Below are 9,788 nucleotides of genomic sequence, written 5' to 3'. Positions count from 1 at the left end.
GCCCCACTGTCCAATGTTTCCCTGGTTTCCAGCGATTGCCGTAGTTACCGACAAGGCATCGCTTGAGATCAAGGTTCGGGTCTTGACCGCGAAGTAGGAGGGCGTAAAATCGCCAATCAAGAAAAAATTCCCTCCATCCGGGCCTTAAAACAAAATTCCACTGATTATTCTCTTCGACGAAATCGATGAATTACGTTTGATGAAAACATTCACCACTTGTTTTCCCGCGAATTGGAGTATCGAGGAAGCTACGTTCGGAAGAAAAATATCCATGTTGAACCTTTGCCATAAGCGCTGCTGATTTCTCCTATTACCTCTGGTAGTACCTGGCTAAATGCAGTGTTGCACGATCAAAACTCGAGCGTTACCACAGTAGTCAGTCATAAGTTAATGTTTATCAACATTTTCCATACGTCTTCAAAATTTGAACCGAAAAGTACTCCATGAGGCATGAGAACAATGAATAGAGACAATTATTTATATCGTGAATGAATTACATGAATTTTTCGATTTTATTCTCCGACCCGGTTGCTCACTTGAGTAGGTAAACATCCTCAAATCCTTAAATAATAGGGACCATCAGACTGTTGTATAAAAAAAAATAGAAAAGGACATATATATCCATTAAAGTCATAGAGAGTCGGAAAGCGTGCTAATTGCAATATAAAAAAAACTTCAGTTATTTATTAGAAACTTTTTATACTATCTTCATCAACAGTTGTGTTGCTGATTTGTGATAATCATAAATAATTGCTCGTGTTAACATCTCCATGATATAATTTTAAATAAAGTTGAGTGTTTTGAAAATTTTGTTGAATACGTTTTAGGGATTATTGTGTGTACTCAACCTCAAAACTCATAATAAAAACTCACCAACAATTTCGCAAACACTAAATCTGTCACAAAAAATTGTCTCTCAAATTCAACGAAAGACTATTTTCCAACAAACCTGAATGAAATCGGAGATAAAATATCCATAATATTGAGAACCAATGAAACGTTAAGGAACCCGACAAATACACCGATTACGAGGAGATGTTCCCCTAAAAATTGTAGAGTTCTCAATCCCCAAGTTATCAAAAACACCACGAGGTACTTCACAATCAGACAAATTGTCATAAAAACTTTCACGAGAATAATGAAACCCTTCAATTCCCAGTTATTAAGCTAGCAAAAAAAATGAGCTCTCTGCTCTTGAAGGAAAGCACTGTAAGCGTACCACATATCTGACATGGGATTCCCATAGCAGTCCTCGTCATCCTCATCAGTCCGATCATCATGAAAATCAGTAGGATAATGAGCATCGCATCCACTGCTTCTGTAACGGCCATTTTGCTTATAACCTTTCATCAGAATCCTGTACGCCTGCGTTATCTCTTTGAACTTCTTCTCATGTCTTTTCTGCTCCTCATGGCTGGCGGTTGAATGACGATCAGGATGATGAACAAGTGCCTTCTGCTTGTAGGCCCTCTTGATATCCTGATAAGGTGCATTATAAGGGACACCAATGATGCTATGATGATCACTCCTGCTGCTAGCGAATTTCTGCTTAGCCTCATCGAGAAGTTTTTTGCAATCTTTTCCACTATCGAGTTTGCAGGCTCTGGTGAGATCCTTGACGGCCTCCTCCCAGTCCTTGAGATCCATATAGCACCGTCCCCTCCTCATCAAGGCCTTGACATACTTGGGATCAATCACCAGAGCATTTGAGCACTCGTCAATGGATTTCTGTAGATTTCCCAGTTTGTACTGAGCAAGAGCCATGTTGTAATAAAGTTTCTTCTTCATCTCCAAGTTTCCAATGTCCACAGCCATAGCTTCAGCATAAAACCCCAGAGCTTCGCTGTATTCCTTCCTCTTTATAGCATCATTACCAGCTTTTTTCCTGTCAGCCAATTTCCTTGCCTTCTTGTACAGGGAAACTAACTTCTTGTGATCTGGAACGAGTTGAAGAGTCTCTCTGATGTAATTTACGGCCCTATCTACCTCCGATTGATAAACACAGAAACCCACGACGTATTTAGCATCGATGTTTAATGGGTCTACCTGCAGCACGTTGTCAACAACTTCTTCAGCCTCTTTGTATCTCCTCAGATGTGCCAGGTACTCAGCTCTGCGAATCTTGAAGGAATTCGATCTGCTACAGATGGCGAGACACTTATTTATCTCGATTAGAGCTCTGTTGTACTGCTTGGTTGATGCAGCTTCTGCCTCTTGCTCCAGGTGCTTGTGGATTTCCTTCAGTTTCTTACGGTGGGTCGCCAGTATTTCATTTTTGGGATCGACTTCTGAAAGCCTCGAGAGGGCTGTTTCAGCAACCAAGAGCTTCCCCATGGATAAAGCACATTTTATGAAACGAACGTGGGCCTTGATGTGAGTGGGATCTATCTCGATTGTTTTCCTTGCATCATTTAAAGCATTCTCGTACTTTTCCATCATCATGTGACAGGCTGATCTATTGCTGTAATTGTTAGCATTCGTTGGGTAGAGATCTGTGGATGAACAGAATTTTTTATAAACTAAATGATTAGGAAAGACGAGTTAAATGTTTCAGAAAAATCCACGAATATTTACGAATGAGTTCAGTGTACTTTATAAGCGCCTGCTTGAACCTTCCCTCCTTATAAAGTGCATTGGCCTCTTCCTTCATGGCCTCACTGAAAAAATAAATATAACGATAGAAAATCTCCCTATTTTCGGCATTTTTTCCCTTTATCATATGCAATGACATCACCTTTGTATTTATTACATTTTGTATTCTAGGGATGCGATCTTTCGAAGAATAATATTTATTATCCCATCAATCACATGAATAAGTCATTTCACCAATATAACAAAAAGATAATTATTTGGAACTGACTCACCGTTTCTGGGAATCGTAACACCAGTCTATTTATCTATTCCACCATATTCAAAAAAGATAAGCAGGCGAAAATCAATCAAGTAATCGCAATAACACCAATTTTCAGGGAAGAAAATTATTCAAAAAGAATCGGGTAACATAAAAAATTCAGAAGATTGAAGATTGAAAGACAAAAAATAAAAATTACTCTTGTTTGGAACTCTTCTTATTATTATTCTCTCTATGGTCTCTCTGTTTGTCCTTGACATTCGGTGTGTTGTTGTTATCCTCTTTCATAAAGCAATCATTTCGATTTTCCTTGAAATCACTCTTCCAAGATTTTTTGAAATTCTTGGTCTTCCTCGATCCATTATTTGGCTGCTTGACTCCGTCTTTCTGATGAAAACAATCCTCTTCTCCATGAAAACGACAGACACGTGCAAAATGTCCGACCTGACCGCACTTGATACAGACCTTCCCAGAAGCTTTGCAATTATGCCCATTTTTCCAAGTTAAACCACAATCCTGACATGTCATCAACATGTTCTTAGCTTGGTGGTGATAATTTCCTGTTCAATTTACCTCAGGAGGGATTTGCTCTTGAAAAACTTGCTCCGAGTATGTCTCACTGCTTTCTTTACAGGAACGCTGTCCTTTGTTCATTTTTCTCTGGGTCTTCTTTTGTTTTTACCATTTTATTTTCACAGGGAAAACAATCACTCGTGTTTTTTCACATTACTTGGGAATTGACAGAAAATCCTCCCCGACGTTTACTTCTTGGCAGATCGCACCGAAGTGATTCGAATTTTTTTTCGCTGTGCAGTTGAGGAGGGGATGGATGATGGGTTAAAACGGTTGTCTTTAATCAATAGATGAAAAAGAGATAATGTTGTCATTTTTTTTTCTTCGGAACAACCTCTGAATTTTAAGGTTCGAGTAAGGTCCGAACCCTTTTTGTAAATTTATCAGAAAATTGAGTCAAATAAAATTTTTCCTTTTATTTTTTTACGAATTTTATTGGGTAACAGCCACAAATGTTATGCGCTCATTATTTAACAAAAATTTCATAAATTATCACATTAGTTTGATCTGGAGAACTGTGACGTAGAGTTTAAATGGTATTTAGTAGGTCATAATCCATTATTTGTATTATATTTCTAGCATCAGCTTTGTTAAGCCTCGACTATCCCCATCAGTTTGCGTGTCGAGTGAAAAATTCAGAGAACAATCTGAGATACAGATCCGTAAGACCTCTCTCTTTTGTATCTACTGGATTAAAGATGATAAAGTACTTTTCATTTCGAAGCTCTCGATTCTAGATAGAACGTGCTGATAATATGGCAGATATAATTCGTCGTAAAGAAAACATCTCACAGAAAAGTGAATTTTTCGATAAAAAAAATTGTGTCTAAATTGAATGAGAGATGAACAACTATTTATCGATCAACTTCTCCGAACACGACGTCCAAAGTCCCAATCATGGCGACAATATCAGCGAGGAAGTGTCGAGGGCCGATTTCCTGGAGTGCTGAGAGATGAGTGAAACCTGGAGCCCTGATTTTGCAGCGATAAGGTCTGCTGCTACCATCGCTCACCAGATAAACCCCAAAATGACCCTTAGGGGCCTCGATAGCTGTGTAAGTAGCACCAGGTGGTACCTGAAATCCCTGACTGAATAGCTTGAAGTGATGGATCAGTGCCTCCATGCTTGTCTTAATCTTCTGACGTCTGGGTGGCACTATTTTGTGATCATCCACTTTAATTTCACCAGCTGGCATTTGATTTAGGCACTGGTCGATTATGCGGAGGGACTGGCGCATCTCTGCGATTCGACAGAGGTACCTGAATAATAAAATTCGTACAGACTGTGATTCTTGTGAATTCAGGTGAGATATTTTTAGATATTATTAACTTTTTTACGACCTGTCGTAACAATCCCCGGCAATCCCAATTGGCACATCGAAATCAACGAGATCATAGGCATCATAGGGTGCAGTCTTTCTGATGTCCCACTTGTGTCCGGATCCACGAAGCATTACACCACTAAATCCCCAGTCCAGTGCCTGTTGGGCTGTTACTATCCCCACATCCATTGTTCTGCTTCTCCAGATGGTGTTTCTTGTCAAAAGATCCTCAATGTTGTCGATCTGGCCTGCATATTGGCACGCCCACTGGTGAATATCGTCCAGAAGACCCAGGGGAAGATCCTGGGCCACTCCGCCTGGACGAACGTATGCTGCGTGCATTCTCGCTCCACTCACTCGCTCATAAAATTCCATAAGCTTTTCACGTTCCTCGAACAGCCAGAAAAATGGAGTCAGGGCACCAATATCCAAGGAATGACATCCGATTGCTACTATGTGGTTGAGAATTCGGGTGATCTCGCCAAATAATGCTGAAGATTATTTGTATTTGCTTGTGATTAATCGGTAGCTGGAGAAAAAAAAATCCACAATAAAAGTCTCCCGGGAATGATATTTCCCCCACCAATGAATTATCCAATGAGTTTTAAACTAATCACCGCGTGGATAATTGCTATGTTATATGTGAAGAAAAATAATTATTTCAATTTTAAAAAATGATGAGGCACTAGGAGAAAATTCTTCTCGACGACTTTTCATGGAGGAAATTTCTTTCTAGGAAAATTTTGATGGAATAAATCAGCCTGGAAATCAGATTGATGAATTCTTTCTTTTATAAAACGAAAATTACTTCTGATATATTTAGCACGAACTGGCACTTCGATATTTAATAATTTCTCAACAGCTAGGCAGAAACATTGCTCGTTGCACATTATGGAGACGTAATCGAGTCGATCAAAATAGGGAAGTGCTTGCAAGTACGTTTTGTACTCAATGAGTTTTTCGGTGCCCCGATGGAGAAGGCCAACGTGTGGATCACATTTCTTAACGAACTCTCCCTCGAGCTCCAGCACCAGTCTAAGAACTCCGTGGGCAGCTGGATGCTGAGGTCCAAAATTAATTCTTGTGTTCTGCACATTTTTTTCGATCTTCCTGGGTTTTTGCATGGGTGGCATGTATTTCCACTTGACCCCATCGTTGGGCACCATTACAGGACCAATGAACTGGTTGATGTAATTCTCGTCTGGGAACCAGTGCCCTGCATTCCGCTGGCAACTGACAAATTGACAAACGTTGAAGCATCCACGAACCCTTGAGTTCTATTATTTTATTTTTTATTTGATGAATAAATTATGACTTACTTGTAAATTTTCACGGCACCCCTATTTCGCTGGAAAATTTTGGGATCTGTGATGAATGCCCCGCATTTCTTTGAAATCGTTCGGAGTAAATTTGCGCACATTATTTTATCTGATCGATTGATTTAAAACCAACATTTGAATAATTGGTTATGAGAATTCATTACACACTCTGAATTTGCATTTTATGTAAGTTATTGCATACAAATTCAGGCTGTGCTGAAGGGATTTATTGGAGACATCTAGAGAGAAATAATCAAGCCAAGACATTTTGCGTAGAAAAAAATGTTACTTTATTGTAATTTGTTTCATTTTTTTGTAGAGCAATAATGTTATATATAATGATGATCAATACGAATTTATAGGAAAGTGGGAGATTGAGGCCCGCTGCCCTCTGCCTTAGATATCCCCGAAAATTTTCACGAATTCATAATTTTTTTAACATCTACGAGAGACTGTGATCTACGGAGGGATTTTATCATCAGTTTCAAACTCAATTTTGGAGTCTTCTGGAACTCCTTGATGAATATCCACCACATTTTCTTCTCCGGAAGAGAAAGCACTCGATTTCCTGGAAGTTCAATTCTGAGTTGTAAATAAAATTAAAATAAATTTGAAGCAAAAAAATGCTGGAGAACTACCTTTGCCACACCGTCGATTGACAAGTTTTTTAATTTTATTTATAAAATTATTTATGGCCCGATAGATCATTTTATTGTTGATGCGTTCAGCATCGAGCATGTGAACTATCAGTAGACGACATTTGCCAGCTGCACGCCTGATAGCATCCGATAATGTATGTTCTATACGTTTATGGGAGTTGACGTGAACGCTTAGGACAATGGGATTCAGTTTCAAGTGCTTTAAATGCTTCAATCTGTTTGTGAAGGATCTGAAATTCGTGAATTATTCTATTAGTTATTCACAAGTTTACACAATTAATGAACCAGTGTATCAACAGCCTACCTCTCTTCTTTATGCTGTTTAACAACATCTGTACTGATAGTATCCTTTGATATCGGACGAGAATAATCAGGAGCAACTTCCAAGGTCGTGACATCAAATTCGTATCCCAGGAACTTGAATTTTCTCTCACACGTGGGTGCCAGATTTGTGTGAGTCTTTGTAGGATTGAAGTAGCAGTTGTACTCTGGAATTCCTGTTCTGATTAGCTTTAGGAATCTAATAAATAATACCTGAACGTTAACATCAAAATATTACACGAACATTAATATCATTGCAGAATATTTATATTATCATTGATACTTTCTAGTCTGATAATTTAATAACTTACTTCTTTGCAGATTCTTTATCATTCGTTACGTACAGAAAATCATCGACGTATCTGATCAAATTTCCATTTTTCTTAAAGTCTTGAAATATTTCACTTTCCATGGAACCGTAATAAATATTCGCCAGTATAGGAGATGTAATTATACCCTGACCTACTCCACGCTTTAATCTGTAAGCGTTGCTACCAGTAATCACCTAGAATGTAATTAATTATAAGATGAACAAATCCAATTATTCAGAATAACGTGAAAAAGAAAAATCGTTCTTCTAACCGTTTGATTCTTCACATAACTATCTAATAGTTCAATCATCTTGGGAAGTTTATAGTTCTTTGCATCGGTTGGATACCAGCAGCTGATTGTTCCAGAAGGAAGCAAAAGTGGTAGAGACTTGTCAAATATCTGATAATTATCTTTGATAGACCAGGGCAGCGTTGGATCTAACGTACGGAACAAGTGGACCCTCAGTGCATCAGGGGCTTTAGCCAGAAGTTTTTTCGAAATGTCCAGTAGTTTGTCTATACAAAAAAAGATTGAGATCATTGATGATAATCCTTGGGATTATCGAGAGATAAGAACCTTGGATAATCGAGCCAAATGCATCAATTATATCTGTCGTCACGAAGTACAATGGTTTCTGTCTTCCTCTCACAGACTGAACGATTGTTTTCCAGAATTCGTACAAGCAATGTTCATGAAAGTTGCCACAATTTGCCGTCCAGGATTGTCTGAGCAATTCTTTCAGGACAGTCAATTCCACTCGCTGCTGATGGGTTCCCCTGTGACAAATGATTTCCATGAATTATTCTAATAATTTCAAGGCAAATTTTACAATGCCTTACATTCCTATGTACACAGGTCTCAACCCATTAGTCTTAAGCTGAAATTTTAGAAATGCTGGGGCAATAGCATCACCCTCCTGGTAGAAAGCCTTCTCAAACACTCCAGTAGCTTCGAGCTCCCTGACAAAATTATCACGATATTGAATCCAGTCTTTGACAGGAATCAATTCTCGTTTACTAGATGGACCTGAATTAGCCTCGTAGAAATAAGTATCGATGATTGTCTGGATATAACCTAGGAAGAACCATTTTAGGAAACACCGCATGTTCAGGGCCTTCAGGGTCCAATTGTCTATACCATGCAGCCAAGCTACAGCATTTAAATTCAATTTCTCTACGATACTGCCAAAACGGAAGAACTCTTGTCTCGAATTAATCCAATTAAAGATCTCTGTTCTGATTGTCTTGAAATTATGAAGTGATCCGAATAACTCTTGGGGTATCACCACAGCTGCCACCATCGAGAAGAATTTTTTCAATTGTTTACTAGGCATTTCAATTTTGAACTTGTGCTTGGCGAGTTCATTGAAATTTTTTATGATGTGAAAATATTTGAATTTTGCATGCCGTGATGCGAATTTTTGCATGATCGGTTCCAGTACCTCTATACACGATCTGGCATATTCATAGTTTGACTGGAAAATCTTTTCCAACCATTTATCCTCCCCAGCTCGATTCAATAGGTGCCTTTCTGGAAATACTACGAATGGTACTTTTTCTGGTCCATTAATTTTCCTCCTGGAATTTACGTCGGGTTTCTCCTCCCATTCACGGGGGAGTCTTTCCACCAGGGGATGTTTGTATATTGACATGAAAACATCACGAGGATTAACGCCTGAGGAAAACATGTTTCAATTGAGGTATCATTTTAAAACCATAAAAATTTGTATCTAAACTGACAAATGGGATTTAATTACCCATGATATCATCCAGGTGCTCCTCATCTGTTGGATCTTCTCGGTTCGTTATCTCGCCAATTATTGGGTTTTTGTCTCTTTCATGGACTCGTCTTTTACAATACTCTTGACATTTCAGGTACATTTTATGGTTTTCTATTACATAGGCCCTTTGTGTCGTCTTCATTATCCCAAAAGAGTCTGCTGTAGCCATATCACTAAACAAAATCATAGAAAATTAACTCATTTTTCAAAATTGTAGTCGTTTTTCCTCTCTTAATAAATTATAGATGTTACTCACATTATGAGGTTTTCCTCAAGAAAACTCTGGAGCCTCTCACGATCTTCAGCTTCAAGTTTTTTAAAAAATGGATATTCTTTCAGAGCTGATAGCATTTTACCTGTATTTGATGTCTGAATATCTCAGAAAAAACTCATTTAGCTCTAGACTGTAATTGTCTGTCACAATCCACTAAAATTCACAAATAAAAGCGATGAAAAATCGAAGGCCCCCATCAAAGTTAGCCTATCCTGTTTGTCTCGCGTAACCAGAGATTATAGGCAGAGATTATAGGGGAGATTGCTAACGCCAATGGCGAAGCTTCAACCGCGAAATTTCCTAGCGGAACTTGCGGAACTAATTTTGCGGGTGTACCTGTGAATCAAACAGGTCGCGAGGGCAAGAGTGTCGGTAAT

General features: G+C 38.6%; 3 protein-coding genes across 4 annotated transcripts; all 3 read right to left on the bottom strand.

The window, feature by feature from the left end:
- Nucleotides 1–519: 519 nt before the first annotated feature.
- LOC105268481 (dnaJ homolog subfamily C member 7) lies at nucleotides 520–3,694 on the bottom strand. Of its 2 annotated transcripts, none has more exons than XM_011308075.1 (3): nucleotides 3,051–3,694; nucleotides 2,575–2,657; nucleotides 520–2,492 (listed from the first exon to the last, which is right to left on the bottom strand). In XM_011308075.1, exons 1-3 carry the CDS (start codon nucleotides 3,383–3,385, stop codon nucleotides 1,168–1,170), a joined length of 1,743 nt encoding a protein of 580 aa, XP_011306377.1. In that variant the 5' UTR covers nucleotides 3,386–3,694; the 3' UTR covers nucleotides 520–1,167. The 2 variants fall into 2 exon arrangements, with proteins under 2 accessions (XP_011306377.1, XP_011306378.1); XM_011308076.1 differs by lacking the exon at nucleotides 3,051–3,694 and adding an exon at nucleotides 2,865–3,044.
- A 565-nt stretch (nucleotides 3,695–4,259) lies between these two features.
- LOC105268480 (NADH-ubiquinone oxidoreductase 49 kDa subunit) lies at nucleotides 4,260–6,200 on the bottom strand. The gene is made up of 4 exons (XM_011308074.1): nucleotides 6,066–6,200; nucleotides 5,555–5,979; nucleotides 4,766–5,237; nucleotides 4,260–4,684 (listed from the first exon to the last, which is right to left on the bottom strand). The coding sequence occupies exons 1-4, from the start codon at nucleotides 6,164–6,166 to the stop codon at nucleotides 4,279–4,281; spliced, it is 1,404 nt and encodes a 467-aa protein (XP_011306376.1). The 5' UTR covers nucleotides 6,167–6,200; the 3' UTR covers nucleotides 4,260–4,278.
- A 150-nt stretch (nucleotides 6,201–6,350) lies between these two features.
- Nucleotides 6,351–9,631, bottom strand: LOC105268479 (telomerase reverse transcriptase). The gene is made up of 9 exons (XM_011308073.1): nucleotides 9,394–9,631; nucleotides 9,114–9,310; nucleotides 8,197–9,031; nucleotides 7,934–8,133; nucleotides 7,628–7,872; nucleotides 7,357–7,550; nucleotides 7,029–7,244; nucleotides 6,704–6,954; nucleotides 6,351–6,633 (listed from the first exon to the last, which is right to left on the bottom strand). Exons 1-9 carry the CDS (start codon nucleotides 9,486–9,488, stop codon nucleotides 6,482–6,484), a joined length of 2,385 nt encoding a protein of 794 aa, XP_011306375.1. The 5' UTR covers nucleotides 9,489–9,631; the 3' UTR covers nucleotides 6,351–6,481.
- Nucleotides 9,632–9,788: the final 157 nt, after the last annotated feature.

This window comes from Fopius arisanus, unplaced genomic scaffold (assembly GCF_000806365.1).
Source record: "Fopius arisanus strain USDA-PBARC FA_bdor unplaced genomic scaffold, ASM80636v1 scaffold00058, whole genome shotgun sequence".
In the NCBI taxonomy this organism is placed as follows: Eukaryota; Metazoa; Arthropoda; class Insecta; order Hymenoptera; family Braconidae; genus Fopius; species Fopius arisanus.
This window is presented reverse-complemented; position numbering and strand designations above follow the sequence as displayed.

Coding starts and splice junctions, on each gene's coding strand:
- LOC105268480 (XM_011308074.1), bottom strand. CDS start 6,166: ATGTGCGCAAATTTACTCCGAACGATTTCAAAGAAATGCGGGGCATTC. Junction 5,238..5,554: donor TCGTGCTAAATATATCAGAA/GTAATTTTCGTT, acceptor AATAATCTTCAG/CATTATTTGGCGAGATCACC. Junction 4,685..4,765: donor GCCGGGGATTGTTACGACAG/GTCGTAAAAAAG, acceptor TTTATTATTCAG/GTACCTCTGTCGAATCGCAG.
- LOC105268479 (XM_011308073.1), bottom strand. CDS start 9,488: ATGCTATCAGCTCTGAAAGAATATCCATTTTTTAAAAAACTTGAAGCT. Junction 9,311..9,393: donor CTTGAGGAAAACCTCATAAT/GTGAGTAACATC, acceptor GATTTTGTTTAG/TGATATGGCTACAGCAGACT. Junction 7,873..7,933: donor ATTTGGCTCGATTATCCAAG/GTTCTTATCTCT, acceptor TTTTTTGTATAG/ACAAACTACTGGACATTTCG.
- LOC105268481 (XM_011308075.1), bottom strand. CDS start 3,385: ATGTTGATGACATGTCAGGATTGTGGTTTAACTTGGAAAAATGGGCAT. Junction 2,658..3,050: donor AAGAAGAGTTCCAAACAAGA/GTAATTTTTATT, acceptor TTATTTTTTCAG/TGAGGCCATGAAGGAAGAGG. Junction 2,493..2,574: donor AAAGTACACTGAACTCATTC/GTAAATATTCGT, acceptor GTTCATCCACAG/ATCTCTACCCAACGAATGCT.